Genomic DNA, 16756 nt, shown 5'->3' with positions numbered 1-16756 from the left:
GGAGTTCGAAATGAAAGATCTCGGCAAGACAAAGTTTTGTCTTGGGCTCCAGATAGAGCATCTCCGAGAAGGGATATTTGTGCATCAATCAAACTATACGAAAAGATTATTGAAGCGCTTTCGTATGGACCAAGCGACTCCTTTGAGTACTCCAATGGTTGGTAGATCTCTCAATGTTGAGAATGATCCTTTTAGGCCCTGTGAAGATAGCGAGAAGATATTAGGTCCTGAAGTACCTTATATGAGTGCTATCGGTGGGCTCTTATACCTAGCAAACTGTACTAGGTCTGATATTGCTTTTGCAACTAACCTTCTAGCAAGATATAGCTCTGCTCCTACTCACAGGCATTGGAACGGAATAAAACATTTATTCCGTTATTTACAAGGTACAGTTGATTTAGGGTTAATGTATTTTAGAAAACCCGAGTTCGGTATGGTTGGTTTTGCAGATGCAGGATACTTATCAGATCCTCATAAGGCTCGATCGCAAACCGGCTATGTTTTTACAATTGGTGGAACTGCGATCTCTTGGCGGTCCCAAAAACAAACTCTGGTTGCTACATCTTCGAATCATGCAGAGACTATTGCGCTTCACGAAGCATGTCGAGAATGTGTGTGGCTAAGGTCAATGAGTCAGCACATACAAGATTCAAGCGGAATAATTAATAAGAAAGAACCGACGAAAGTTTTTGAAGATAACTCGGCTTGCGTCGCTCAACTCAAAGAAGGCTATATTAAGAGCGACAGAACAAAGCACATCCCTCCAAGATTTTTCTCGTACATTCAGGAGCTCGAGAAAAATAAAGAAGTGGACATCGAATATGTACGGTCATGCGACAATCCAGCGGATTTATTCACCAAAGCCCTTCCGACTACAACATTCCGAAAACATGTCAATGGTATCGGGATGCGGCGTTTGCGTGACCTATGAAAAAATAACTATGTCCATTACTCTCAGGAGGAGATTACGTCAGTGTACTCTTTTTTCCTTGTCATGGTTTTTATCCCATTGGGTTTTTCTATGACTAGGTTTTTAACGAGACACTATGTAATACAAGATGGATAATCAAAGGGGAGTGTTAAAAGATAATGATTCTCCATCTCTCTACACGTATTGAACACTTGTCTTTATTATATTCATCATTATCAATACGTGTCTTCATCTCCCTTACATAAAAATAACTAAGCAAAATATGAGACTACTATAAATAGTAGTGTTGTACTTCAAAAATTAATAATATGAGAGTGTGTTTATTTCAGTCTTCTCTCTCGTTATTTTGCTACACCGAAAAAAACAAAAAGCTTTATCTCTCTCTTTAGTCACCATCACTTTTTCCATATCTCTCTCACGTTTCTTATTTACTACTCTTTCCTTTCACCATATAAAATAAACAAAGCTAAGTGGTCTCCATCTATCTCTCACCTCATATTTCACAACAGTCTGCTTAAATTGTAAGTTTTGTTATTATTTCAGCTTAACTAAACGTACAAGTTTTGTTGTATTTCTTACCTTATTTTGTCAACCGATTGGCTGTTTTTAGATTTCGAGTATTTATTCAAGAAATTTGATATCAATATGTCCCCATGAATGAAATTAGACTGACGGCAGATTATTTATTTAGCATAATTAATTATTGTCTGAAGACAGACATCCCACCTTCAATAGTTAAGAAGAATAATGAAATCTTCATCACAACATCGTGTACACTTCTATATATACAAAAGATATACGTTGATCAAATACAAAATGAAGAGAAGAAACCTATTTTTATAACTAGCATTGTACAAATGAAAATGTTTACTCATAGACTAATTAATTAGGACACATAATCCAACTTTACAATATAAACAATCAGTAAAAGTTTGCAGCTCTATTTTTTACATACGAATTGTATATTTTGAATTCAAATATGGCGTACAAATTATTAATTTATTGAAGATCTTTTTGTAAATACTAAATTTATACCAACATTAGTTTTTGAAAGAATATAAAGACAACTAGTAGTGGATTGGCGATAAACGAAACATCAACCCAACTAGCAAATAATTACAAGAAAATATGGTCAATTACAAACCTCAACAATTTCAGACTAACAATTAAATAAATTATCATATATACCAATTCCATTCTAGACTAACAATTAAATAAATTATCGTGACTACAAAATTCAAACTGAATCAGTTTTGACCGAAATAATATTGGTCAACCATCTATAAAAAAACATTCAGATAACCCAAAAACAGTAAATCATTTTTTGAATCTTGTGTATTGTTTCTGTATAAAGATATATGATCGGCTCCTTTCTAACTGATCATATTTAATATTTCCATTCTCTCTCTCTCTCTCTCTCTCTCTCTCTCTCTCTCTCTCTCTCTCTCTCTCTCTCTCTCTCTCTCTCTCTCTATGGAAGCAGGAAGAAATCAGGATCAGGAAAGCTGTTTCATATTTTCAAAACTGGCACCCTCTCAATGGGCTGATTACTTCCTTAACGTTACCAATACTGACTCGGTGAGAAAATATACAGTATTTTTTCAATTAAGTTTATACTTGCATATATCCCCTAAATATATACTCTCGTTTTTTTAACAACTATATATACTCTCGTTTGAACATAATATTAATATGGTTGTTCTTTCACCCAACATATATATAGATGCCCCTCTATATATATATATAGTTCAAACAAATGTATTTATCTGTAATATACAAGTATAGTTGATCTAATAGTTTGTATTAGTATGGTTATTATGTAACCAATTGAAGTTAGATCCAATATTCTACCTATCTATTATATTAAAATAGAGTCTCTATTTTATAGACTGTTTTAGACTATAAAAAAATTATAAGGTCTAACTAAATAAACTCCAGTAATCTTATCATACAATGTTTTTAAAGATAACCAATATGAATATACTTTAATAAAATAAAATATTATTTTGAAATCTAATCAATTAAATCAAATTATGATTTATTAAATACTCCTATCGGTGATTATGATATGTACATCTTAACAACCATATCTTTTATATCTATTATTTTCGAAAATTTACATGGATGCACATAATGTCAACAAAAAATTATTTCATCTAATCTTTTATTCTACTAAAACAGAGTTCTTATTTTATCGACTATTTTTAGATTATTAAAAAAAGTTATAAGGTCTAACTAAATAAACTCCATTAATCATTATCATACAATTTTTTTAAATCTAACCAATATCAATATACTTTTATTAAATATACTCTAATTAAATAAAATATACTTTTAAAATCTAATCTATTAAACCAAATTATAATTTATTAAGTACTCCTATTTAATTGGTGATCCTGATATGAACATACTAACAACCATATCTTTTTATATCTAATTTTTTCGAAAAGGTACATGGATGCACATAATTTCAACAAAAAAATATTTCATCCATTCTTATTTATGCACAGAATGTTATGTTTTATGCCACATTTAAATCTAACCAATATCAATATACTCTAGTTAAATAAAATATACTTTTGAAATCTAATCTATTAAATCAAATTATACCTTAGTAAACACTCCTATTTAATTGGTAACTAGAATTTGAACCCGCACGTCCGTGCGGATATTGTTTATATAAATATACAACTTTGATATTACAATAAATGTTTTAAATATATAATTTACATTTTAGTGTTTTATGTTGTGTAACTATATAATCTTCTTTTTTAGATTTCTTATTCGACATTATTAATATATAGTAATCTATTTTATATATTTTACTTAGTTATTAATTTTTATTGTATAAAATACATTTTAAAATAAATTTAGCTATACTGTAAAAATATATAGTTTTATAGTATAGCTAACCATTTTAGAAATTATGACTAGCCCGCATCTGAGTAAAATACGTTTGATTAAAATCACTTATTATAGCACTTATATATGATTGGTAAATTATATTTACCAATCATACAAAACAAATAAATACAATAAAACGTCCATAGTTCTAAAAAAAATATAAAGGTGAAAGTTTTACGAATGTATAGTAATTAGGATGAAACTGATTAATATTGTTAGCCATAAAAAATAGGTGTGGAAAATTTGAAATATTGAAAGTAAACTAAGGGAATTTCAAAAAAAAAAAACTTATTAATATCTATTTCTAGTAAAATATGAATAAGTCCAAAATTTAAATGACAACATTTATAAGTAGATAAAAAGTTAGGACGCTATTTTAATAGATTAGATTACCATATGGACATCTTAATCTAGTTTTGAAATCTAATATATTGAAAGATGATCTGGTAAACCAAAATATATTTTATTAAATAGTCATGTTTAATTGGTGATTGGGATATGAACAGCTTAACAACCATATATTTTATATTTATTATTTTCGAAAAGGTACATGGATGCACAGAATGTCAACAAAAATATTATTTCATCTAATCTTATCTATGCACATAATGTTATGCTTTTATGGCCCATTTAAAATCACCAATATCAATTTACTAAAATTAAATAAAATATATTATAGAAATCATCTATTAAAACAAATTAAACTTTCTTAAATACGCATATTTAATTGGCGATTACGATGATGTCACTAAAAATTGGTGATTGCGATATGAAATCTTAACAACCTTATATTTTATATCTATTATTTTCGGAAAGGTACATGGATGCACATAATGTCAACAAGTTTTTTTCATCTAATCTCCTATTCTATTAAAATAGGGTTTCGGTTTTATCGACTTTTCTAGGCTATAAAATTTTATATGGTCTACACTAATTATCATACAATGTTTTTTAAATATAACAAATATCAAAATACTCTAGAAGTCTATATAGAAATCTTTGAATTTTGTCTTTCAGGATCTTGAGTTACTTGCCAAAGAGATTGAGGTAGTAAAACCTAAAGTGAGAGAAAACTTTTTCATGTTGTCTTCCGAAGAAGAAGATGCAGTGAAGAGGAAAATACTCTTAATTCATCTTCTGGAAAGTCTTGGTCTGGCTTATCATTTTGAGAAGGAGATCGAAGAGACCCTCAAACACGCTTTTGAGAAGATGGAAGATTTGATCAATGGTGAAAATGATTTGTACACAATCTCCATTATGTTCCGGGCTTTTCGAACATATGGTCACAACATGCCTTCCGGTAAGATAATTTATCATTTTGGTTAATATAGATGTGTACGTCATAAACTGAAAGTCAAATTATTCTTTCCATGTAGATGTTTTCAATAGATTCAAGGGAAATGATGGTAAGTTCAAAGAATGTATGATAGAAGATGTCAAGGGTTTGCTAAGCTTCTACGAAGCAGTTCACTTCGGGACAACGACAGATCATATATTGGATGAAGCATTAAGCTTCTCTGTAGATCACTTAGAACAACTAGCTTCTGGTCTCAGAGAAAGCCCACCACACGTTTTAAAGCATGTACAAAATGCTCTTTACATACCTCAGCACCGGAAAACACAAGTTCTTGTTGCAAAAGAGTATATTTCATTCTATGAACAAGAAGAGGACCGAGATGACACATTGCTCAAGCTAGCAAAGCTCAATTTCAAGTTCTTGCGGCTTCATTACATTTATGAGTTAAAAACAGTCATAATGTGTGTCAATATATTATTTGTCTTTTAAGAGCATGCTAGGACTATTGTACCTTGCACATATTTGAACCTTTTATATTTATGTAGGTGGTGGAAGGGGCTAGACCATGTACAGAACCTCCCACTTGGCATCAGAGAAAGAACAATCGAGAGCTGGTTCTCGACATTAATGATCTATTTCGAGCCCAAATTCTCACTAGGAAGAATTATGACAGCGAAGTTTGTCTTAGCTACAACCTGTGTAGACGATTTTTGTGATACTTATGGTTCAGTTCCAGAAGTTGAAAGCCTGGTTGATTGTCTTGAAAGGTACCTCAGTTATATATACCTTGAGAAGCTTTATGTGATTGCAAGACAGGAAACCAATTTTCCATTCTTATCTGAACAGATGGGATCCTGATTACATGGAAAATTGTCAGAGTCTGATCATGAAGACGACCTTCAAACTTGTGATGTATCTTTTTAAAGAGTTTGAAGAAGTAATGAAGTTACACGGACGATCCTTTGCATTGGAGAATGTGATAGAAGAGGTCAAAAACTATATTTTTTCAAAACGACCAAATAAACATTTGATTGTCTGGTAGTGAAGCTTAAATTTTGGTGTCATTAAGCAGTTCAAAATATTCGCAAGATCAGAACTTGAGCATCTCAAATGGGCACGAACCGGTCATGTGCCTAACTTTGATGAGTACGTAGAAACTGGTGGGGCTGCAGCTGGTACGTATTCAACCATAGCATGTTCTATTATGGGACTTGAAGAAACCGGTAAGAAGATCGATTTTGAATGGCTAATATCTCGACCAAATGTTGTCCGATTTATAGCCAAGAAGACACGTCTCATGGATGACATTATGGACTTCGAGGTACAATACAAAGGTTTACATTAGTCAATATTTTTTGTTATCTAACTGGATGGTGGTATGATTAGGAGGATATGAATAGTGGATACAGTGCAAACGCACTCAACTATTACATGAAGCAACATGGAGTTACCAAAGAAGAAGCCATTAGAGAAATCCAGAAAATGGTTGGAGATGTCAACAAAAGTATAAACGAAGAATGCTTAAAACCGACAAACGTTTCACGATCAGTTCTAATGGTAGCCCTTAATTTCGGACGCATGGTGGATGTTTTATGTACATCTGATGATGTCTACAATCACCGCGGAGGAAAACTGAAGGAATACCTCATTGCATTGCTTGTTGATCCAATTCATCTTTAGGTACACTTGAGTGTTTTATTGGACATGTAAAAAAAAGCTTTTCCACTCACTGAATTGCTGTCATGCTTTTTCCTAATTGGTGGAATCTAAGGACAAATTATAAACATTTGATTTTCAAAGGTGTTTTCTTATGTTTTAGTGTGACTTTTTCATATTTTAGTGCTTATTTGGGAAATAGATAAGAAAAAAGAGAAATTAGTTTTGTAGAGAGAAAGTAGATAGATATAGGAAGAGAAAAGAGGAGAAATGGTGTGATTTTAGTTAGTTAATGAATTACTGTTTTTTTATGGTTATCTCATCTAATTTCCCATGTTATTGAATCATGTAGACCCTTAAGGAAAATGAAGAAGAAACTAAACTGGCAAAACAAATATAAAACTGACGTTTAGAAAATGACTTCAGCCAAATAAAACAGACCCATTTTGGTTTTATATTTTGCTTTTAATTCTCTTCTGGTCCAACTATTAGTTATGGTTTCATCTTTCGACAGTTATAAGTCACCATATGTCAGTTGATCCATTTATGTGATCGATCCAAATTTTATAGGATTTTTTGTTTGTACATCCAATGGTTCATCAAGAATCATCTAAAAGAATTTATGTTTTTATTTTCATTTCATGATGAGTTTAGCAAACAAATTATTAATATACATTTATTTTGATTTAATCATATTTTATTTTTTCATTAAATTAATTCAGATTAATTTTCTAAAATATAATTGTTTTACACTACTTTTTGGAGAAAAAATTATAATTTTCAGTTTTAGCGGAAATTTTTATTTTGGTATTTTAACAAAACATGCATTTTGGCGGTTTTGACTGAAAATGTGTTTGGCTGGAAAACACGTACTTGCGGTTTTGGCAAGAAAATACGTCTTGCAGTTTTGGTTGAAAAACACGTTTCGTGATTTTGGCAGGAAAACATGTTTTTGTGGTTTTGGCGAGAAGACAAGTTTTTGCGGTTTGGTGAGAAAATGCGTTTTTGAGGTTTTGGTGGGAAAATGAGTTTTTCGGTTTTGGCGGGACACCGTCTTTGCGTTTTGGCGGAAAATACGTTTTCTGTTTTGGCGGGAAAATGTGTTTAAGATGTTCTGACGGGAAAATGCGCTTTGACGGTCTTGACGGAAAAATGTGTGTTTGATGTGAAAATGCGTTTTTTGCGGTTTTGGTGGAAATGTGTTTTCCGTTTTGGCGGAAAATGAGTTTAGGAGGGAAATTTTGTTTTGGCAGGAAAATACGTTTTGGCGGTTTTGACGGGAAAATGCGTTTTGGCGGTCTTGATGGAAAAAATGTTTTGATGTGAAAGTGCATTTTGTGGTTTTGACGGAAAATTTGTTTTGGCGGGAAATAGCATTTTTGACGAAAAATTGTGATTTTGGCAAAAAATAGCATTTGTGGTTTTGGCGGAAATTTTTATTTTGTGGTTTTGGTGGGAAATGTGTTTTTGTCATTTTTGTGAGTGACAAAATAATATTAGGTTTAAGTTTGTAATTTTTGAATTATAGGAGTATAATAGACATTATATTATTTTGAAAAAAAATCATCTAGATGACTTGTATTTTTAATGCCTAAAAAAACAAAACTGTCATTTTCATCCAGATGGATCATCTGGATGGAAAAACGAACATGATCAACCTAAAAGAGAAGATGAATGAAGCCCAAAAACTCCAAAAAAATATGTGATGCTTCGATTACCAAATAAATTGTCAACATATGTATTATTAAATTTGAAACACTTTTTGGTACTGTTTGGAAACATAAATAAGAGTTTAAATAAGAATTGTTTGCAAATATGGATAACAGTGTTTTTAATATACATTTACCATTGTATTTATAATAAATTAAATACTTTTGTATATCTTTTTATTTACAGATTCTTCCACTGCATTTAAAATCAATTAAAATTGTTTAATTACAATTCAAAAACTTATCTAACCAAATCGATATCCATATATTTATCATTATTAATATTGTACGGATATTAACTAAATCGCATGTATTGAAGGGAGCTAACATTTTCATGGGATTAACTAAATCGCAAAATTACAAAACATAAAAAAATATATAAATGAGATTCTTTTATAAAATATGTGGTTTATGAGTTTACGTTGAACATAAATTAAATCAAATATCCGCACGGGCGCCGTTCAAGTTCTAGTTCTTATTAATACGAAAGTGACACCTGTGATTGTAGATAAAAGCTTTTCGATGTATACATTCAGCATACTCAACTTAAGTAAGATTTAGTTACAATACATAAATTCAGCATACTCAACTTCGGGCCAATGAGCACTGCCAAGTGCCTGATCGTTTCTCCCATCACAGGAGAAAACACACAGTAAGAAATCAACTTACAAAAGAAAATCGCAAAGTTTTAACAGAAACTGACATTGGTGTAAAAATAAAAAAACAAATCATGAGTTAATTTAATCTATAAATATTCTTTTAGAAATTCATAGATATGCTACACCAAGACAACTGACTTTCTCTATGTTAACTTACGATGATGTTCTATGTACACCCCTTCTTAGTAGTAATGGGGAAGACATATACATGCGGCTAAGAGAAATGCCTAATAATAATTTCCCAATATCTATTCTCTTTACGATCGAGAATCTTGTCCATCAGACATTCAAATTATGACCGAAAATCCTTTTTCAGTTCACTTTCTCCCTCCAGCTTACCTACATCCTCATCTGTTTAGAATTAGTAAACAAATGTTTCAATCATTCTCAATTTTGTGTGAGTTTCGTAAAATTTTGATCGTAATGAATGTCCATATTTTCAGAGATTAGTTTAACGAATAAAAAATTAGATTTTGTAAGGTTGCCTTATTATAGGTGAGGACGATGGTCCTGTTCATCGATCTCCGATATCTTATTCTTCTTACACTACAAGCAAACATGACATATTTTGACTGAAAAAAAAACGTTGTAGGAAAATCCTGACGTTTATTTGATGGCAAATAAAAAAACTTTCAAGTAATTTGCAAATACTAGTTTTCTCGAGATACTTGATACAACGAATATTTGATCACAAAAATCAAGTATAAGTACAAGCCAAGCCAAGTAGCAAAACTTACCTTATGCCCAGCTTTATATACGGCCGGTGATTTATTCAACCGCGGCAATGGAAAATTGAAGGATTATATCTTCTCTTTACTCATAGACACAATACATATTTGAAGAAAATATCATTTTATTTCTTATCTTGTGTTGAAATGTGCTATTTGGTTTTCGATGAAAGTTAATCTAGTGAATCCACTGAGATCACTTCAAAGTGATGGAAGATTTAGTCTAAGCCTGCATCAAATACTCTTATTGGTTTCTCTACTTTTCGTATTGCAAGTCTCACATGAATCTCTTCAGTTTGTACGGGACTCTTTAATGAAATATAAAATATCAATATAGTTAGTGAAAGATTCATATCGAGAAACTTTTAATTATGATGACTTTATAAATCAAGTAAAACAAACGCAGGTATTTACAAAGCACAAACCCCAAATATGTATAAAGAAAACAGAAACACAGAAGATATGTAGGACTTGGAACAGGAAATAGGCTACTATATCAAACTTTGCCAGCATGTGCACCCCCTATAACATGTTAAGCTTTATTCAATTATCCTTTATCTGGCAGTTAGATTACAGATAAAGATCTGGATCGGATAACCTTCGCACTGGGGTGGTAAGAAGTGGATTCTTCAGCTTCAAGGCGATGCCAAACTTCTCCTCGATCTCCATTCTCTCTCCTTGAGGAAGTTTCCAGTCAAAAGAATGCAAAAGCGTAGCGATATTATAGAGAACAATTCTCTCCCCCATCGCCATTCCCACACATATTCTACGACCAGATCCGAACGGAATATAGTTGAAATCATTTCCGTTGAAGTCATAAGATTTATCATGAAACCGGTTAGGATCAAACTCAAGTGGGTTCTCCCATACATTTGGATTCCTATGGATTCCCCACACATTAATAAAGACCTTTGAATCTTTAGGGATAGTGAAGCCGCCCACTACGGTTGTTTGGGATGGGCGGTGAGGAATAAGGAGTGGTGCAACCGTGTGAAGCCTGAGAGTTTCTTTCATAATGGCAAGAATGTATGGAAGTTTATTGATATCAGACTCCTCCACTATTTTATCTTTTCCCACAACTTCGTCAAGTTCTTGTTGAGCTCTCTTCATGATATCCGGTTTGTTTATTAGCTCGGCCATTGCAAACTCGATGACATGTAACGATGAATCTGTACCCCCGAGCACCATGTTCTATATATAATTGAGTCTGATTAAAAAAAATTATATCGAAACTAACCGAAGCTGTATATTTTAAATTAGAAACTAGTCTAAATCTAAACCCACAGCTCCAATTTTGAACTAGAACTTCTAAGAGCGATATACTAACTACTAAGGTCTAAGAATTAAATCCCAGACCCTAAATAAATAATAAACTCTAACACCCAAAACTAAAATATGTATGTTCTTTAAAAAAATTTAAAATCCTATTTTTAAGTTGACATGTTTTATACCATTATTCCAATAATCCAGTTACCTCTATATATATATATATATATATATCAAGCTGGTAAGGATTTCATATTGGATTATATCTATATATAACAAACCAACTTTAATAAATCATCTTGGCGTTATAACACTCCATTAGAGAATGTCTTACGTACCATGAGCAACGCCTTCACATCGTTCATGTTCAAATCTGTCTGCCCATCTTCTTCATCCTTTATTTTTAGTAAGACCTCTAAAAAATCTTCACCCTTCAATTCATCTCCCTTATCCATCCCCAGCCGTTGATTAATGACCCGGTTAAACAGCCGGTCCATTCTCTGAGCCAGTCCTCGCATACGCTTGGCCAAACCCTGAAGATCAAACCGGGTCAATACCGGGAAAAAGTCAGATATATTGGGCACCATCAGGAGGTCGTTCATCTCTTGAACTAATTCTAAGAACTCAGCTCCAACAATCTCCCTCTCTTCTTCTCCAACCGTAGCGCCCCACAACATCTGCGTTACGACATTTAATATCATCAAGAATATTTGTTCTCCCAAGTTAACCTGCGACCCGGCTCGAGCCAGATCCGCCAAATACCTAATTGTTCTCCTGGTCTCTCCGCGACGTAGGCCAACAGATGAATCCAACCTGACGTTGCTCAGTATCCTATTAACGCATAGTTTCCTCAGCATCCGCCACCTTGGTCCATATGGTGACCAGGCTATATCAATACCACCGTACGTGTTTATCAGAGCCACGGCAGGAACATCGTGGTTCGCGAAAATGACATCGTTGGTTCGTAGAATCTCACGGGCCACCTCAGAGGAGCTAACCACAATCGCCAGTTTGGAGCCGAGCCAGAGTTTGAAAATGGGACCGTGCTCTTTAGCCAGTCCTTGGAAGTAGGTGTGAAGCTCTGGTTTGAGGAACGGGAGGTTTCCGATTATTGGAAGACCCCTTGGTCCCGGAGGCAAGGGATGAGGCTGCCGTTTGGACTTGGCGTAAAGCCAAATATACCATAAAACAGAGGATACCGCGATCACTATTATAGCACAGTCAACGTGGTTTCTGCAACTTAAAATCTTGAAGAGACCCGAGATGGTTGCCATTTTTAATCGAGTTAATGGATAGAAAAGAAGAGCCATTTTGGATGTATTTATAATTTCTCATGAAGTAGGACTTGATATAATCTGGTTTGCTAATTTTTTTAATATAACTAGATGGTGACTTTTAAACTCAAAAACTAGATGGTGACTAGTGAACGATTGAACTAATAATAATAATAATAATAATAATAATAATAATAATAATAATAATAATAATAATAATAATAATAATAATAATAATAATAATAATAATAAATTTCCTTTTGATCTGATCTTATTACAAACGATCAAAATTTCGTGACACTTGCCAATTATCTGATCGATTAACTTCTGAGACAATGTACAATCAGATAGTTAAAAATTTATCAGCTGTTGAGAGTTTGCTATAATGATGTTTAAAATGTAATAAAACATGGATTAATTTAGTAAAATCTATTCAATTAGTTGAAAAGTATAGAAGTAGGGTCCACACTGGAAACTTAAATATTTAGCTCTAAATAAAATTTTAATCAAAATTATCATTGTAAATTTGTTAAAATACTTTATAATGAATTTTGATGAAAATATAAATAAATATACAAAATTACTTACTTTTATCATAAACTCATTTTTATAAAACTTTCTAGTTACACTTATATTGTTTGTTTTTTAGAAATTCTAATAGTATTTATAAACACAGTTTACATTTATTGTATATAGGCAGATTACATAATCATTTTATTTAAGAATCTTACCAAAAAATAAATTCTTATCATTAAAAGGAACTACATATCATCATTTTGATCAAGTCCTGTCTTATTTTTTCTTACAAAAGAATATAGTGATGAGACATTAACAAAATCTAGAAATTCACTTATAAAATCTATCGTATTAAAACATAACTAGATCTTGACCCGTGCGATCGAACGGGTATTAATTTTCAATTTTTGTTTTTATTTATTTATACTAAATAATATATTTGTAATATTTGATCGTTTTATATTGACTAATCTAGGGGTGGATATTTGGGTATCCACTCGAATTCTGTTAAAATCTATTCGGGTTTGAGATTTTTGATTTTAAAGATTCTAACTCTATTCGGGTATTTATAAACTTTAGTTCCGGTTGGATTTGGATCTTTGCGGGTTTAATAACCCGTTTAAATTATTTTAAAATTTTCAAAATTTATATATCTTTAAATATCCCTAAATCTGAAACAATATAACATGTAAATTTGAGTAATGTAAGTCAAAGTACCTAAATTAAAAATTTAAAATAGGTTTAACTTGAATATTTGGATGAAGAATAAATATTTATTTAAAATATTTTTGGTGTTTTGATTATTGTTTATCTACTTTAAATATTTAATTTTTACTATTTTTTATATTTTCAAATAGTTTAAACAACTTAAAATAGCTTATATCTTGAATATTAACCCGAAAAATAGCTAACATATTGAAGTATATAAATATGATTTAAATACATTCGAATATCCGAAATATTTTGTTCAGATAAGGTTTGGTTATGGTTCTCTAGATACCAAAATGGTAAATCTGTTTTGGATATTATATAGTTTCGGTACAAATTTGGTAATAATTTTTTCGTTCAAATTTGTTAAATGAAGAGTTGGTATTATAATTTACATGAATTGTTTGTCCAATGAAATTTTTTTTTTGAATTTGATATTGACTTAATTGAGAAATTAATGAAGTATATTTAATTTTAGAAAACATATTAATGTAAGTGGAAGAGATAAAGCATTAAATAGAAAGTATTATTTAATTATGTATTTGATTCAAAATTAATTTTGAAAAACACATTAATCAAAGTGGAAAAGACAAATCATTAAAATAAGAAGTATTATTTAATATCGGTGGCATGAAAGTGTAAATAACACTAAAAACAAAGGTGTATTCTATATGTGTATTTCTGTTTTAATAAAGTAGATCCTTCTCATAGAACCAACATTGTTTTGGTAAGTTATTAAATACACTCTTCTACTATATAATTAAATTCACCCAAAATAATTAATATTCTCTCCTTTATACTACTACTAAATGTGTTTCTAAGCAACTATAGAATATATTTCTAAACAATACAGTGATTAATCTTGTATCGAAACAATATAATACAGTATGTCCTACATATTTAATAACTTTTTATTTATCTATTTTTCATTGATTTAGTTAAAACACTCGATTTATTTATGATACAAATAGAAAATAAGTATAACTATTTTCGTGGGTTTAGATACTGCAAAATAATTTCATTTATTTATAAAATTAATTAATTATTTTATTTATATTTTCATAAATAAATAATTGCATTCATCTAAACTTAATAAAACTCTCTTATTGGATTCTTTTTTATATTTTTTATTTTTAAGATCTTATAATTATTAATATGAGATTATGCTTGGTTTAAGTTGACATCAATTAAGTTTTTTGGGTAAAATGTATAGTTTCAATAAAAAGATATTAGAGTCAATAAATTACCATAAAATAAGTTCTATAATTTAAAATTTATCAAATAAGTATATATCACACAATAATAAACAGATTAAAATAATAGAAAAAGTTAAGTAATAAAAATTTCCATATGTAATATAAATACAAATAATATAATTATCAAATAAAAATCAAACTTTACTTATCAAAAATGTTAAAATATATTAATTTTGTAAATTAAATTTTTTAAAAATATTTCTATAATTTTAAACGTGGATCAAAATTTAATAGTAATTAAAGAATAATTCGTCTTCCAAATCCACAAACCTCCTAAACATTAAAAGAAAATGGTCGGACATGCCCCGTATATATTACGTGAATGTCGTTTTCTAATATAGTTTTAAAAATATTTGTTTGTTTATAATTTGGAAATATCTAGTTTAGTTTTGTCAAACTTAGATCTGACCGCGATGATAAATAAGTTTTAAGTGTGGTCAAGCTTTTGGACGCACTGTAGTCTATTAGTTAAGGTATAAAGGCTTCTACATCCAGATCTAAGATTCGAACACTAGACTGTGTAATTTTTTGCAGATTATAGAAAATTCAGGTTTCAAGTCCTAAAGATCGGTTTATTAAACAATTATGAGATTACAGAAAAAAGACTTACAAGGAATCTATAACATGGTGCAAGTTAATCTGGTCATGCGTGGATCTTCATAGGACGACTTAGCTGATTCAGTTAGGCGTAAATCTCATAAGGTATGTAGTATTGTCGGTTGTCGGATCGTCTATTTAATTTTTCTCATATCATAATTGTAATATCATAATAAATCAGCGTTAAAAAAATTTGGTAAAGTTTTGTAACTGAATTGAAAGCAATAGACACTAAATATATGGTCTCAGGATTTCAAACTATCTCATATCTTAAAGGCACAAAACATAACTTTAGATTCTGTAGCTAAAATTGCAAGATTGTTTATAGAGAATTTTTGTATTTTTTTTTTATTCTATTCTGATTTGGTTATCCATATCTTTTCAAGTTTGAGTAATACAAAAACCATTCATTGAAAAAAAAAAACTTGCAGCGTGTGTACAATAAAGAATAAAACAATTACTTATGTGGCGGCTGTATAATAAATTTGATTATTTACGAAAACATCGTTACGTGTGTTTTCCGGAAATACATGAATATGTTTCAAACATTCTCACAATTTTCATTTAAATGTGAAAATGACTTTTAATTAATATTACCAACCACTATAACAACTAAAAACTAAATATTAAATGCTTTCTAATTCAATTTTTTGAGTTTTCTTTTCTTTCCATTTCTCGTTCATAAAACTCACTTATTTTAATTTTTTTTCTCATTTCATTTCAAAAATATTTAAACTTTAATTTAAAAACAAAAAATTTCATTTAAATTTCTCATTTTTTTCTTTTGTTGAAAAAAGACAAATAAATATATTTCGTTCACCTTAAATTAAAAGTTATAAGTGTTTGGAAAAGTTAAACACAAGCTCTCACCAAATTTAGTTAACTATTTACTTGATTTCAAAATTTTCAAATTTGTTTCGCAAAGGATACTCCAAATAAATTTTGCTGGTCAACTGATCATTTTATGAGTTTTTGGGATATCTCCTAATTTTCTTTGTAATGAAAAAAAATTGAACCGAATTCAGGGGATGTCAAAACTGAGTTTTGCGTTTGACTGAAATTGTTATTAAAATTTTGACTTTTTTATAGTAGGACTTTATGTGAAGCTTATTGTGTAGAGATTTCACTTGAAGTCTCATTTCATGTCATTCAAAACTTTTGAGGTGTCACAAGAAATATGCCCATGTTTGTTGTCGACAGAAATGTTAAAACATTTAACAAAAAATTAATTAATTAGAAGACTTTTTTGCCTAAT

The 16756-nt window shown here is 30.4% G+C and overlaps 2 protein-coding genes across 6 annotated transcripts; one reads left to right on the top strand and one right to left on the bottom strand.

The window, feature by feature from the left end:
* Positions 1-2344: 2344 nt before the first annotated feature.
* LOC108832747 (alpha-barbatene synthase) lies at positions 2345-6950 on the top strand. 5 transcript variants are annotated; one of them, XM_057007606.1, is made up of 8 exons: positions 2345-2509; positions 4853-5135; positions 5212-5593; positions 5678-5899; positions 5979-6120; positions 6202-6307; positions 6413-6453; positions 6519-6950. In XM_057007606.1, exons 1-8 carry the CDS (start codon positions 2405-2407, stop codon positions 6810-6812), a joined length of 1575 nt encoding a protein of 524 aa, XP_056863586.1. In that variant the 5' UTR covers positions 2345-2404; the 3' UTR covers positions 6813-6950. The 5 variants fall into 5 exon arrangements, with proteins under 5 accessions (XP_056863586.1, XP_056863585.1, XP_018461699.1 ...); XM_018606197.2 differs by having other exon boundaries at positions 2348-2509; positions 6205-6307; XM_057007605.1 differs by having other exon boundaries at positions 2347-2509; positions 5212-5575; positions 6202-6453.
* Positions 6951-10244: 3294 nt separating this feature from the next.
* LOC108852887 (flavonoid 3'-monooxygenase CYP75B137-like) lies at positions 10245-12445 on the bottom strand. Its single transcript, XM_018626363.2, has 2 exons — positions 11489-12445; positions 10245-11075 (listed from the first exon to the last, which is right to left on the bottom strand). Exons 1-2 carry the CDS (start codon positions 12422-12424, stop codon positions 10455-10457), a joined length of 1557 nt encoding a protein of 518 aa, XP_018481865.2. The 5' UTR covers positions 12425-12445; the 3' UTR covers positions 10245-10454.
* Positions 12446-16756: the final 4311 nt, after the last annotated feature.

This window comes from Raphanus sativus, chromosome 4 (genome assembly GCF_000801105.2).
Source record: "Raphanus sativus cultivar WK10039 chromosome 4, ASM80110v3, whole genome shotgun sequence".
Lineage (NCBI taxonomy): Eukaryota > Viridiplantae > Streptophyta > Magnoliopsida > Brassicales > Brassicaceae > Raphanus > Raphanus sativus.
This window is presented reverse-complemented; position numbering and strand designations above follow the sequence as displayed.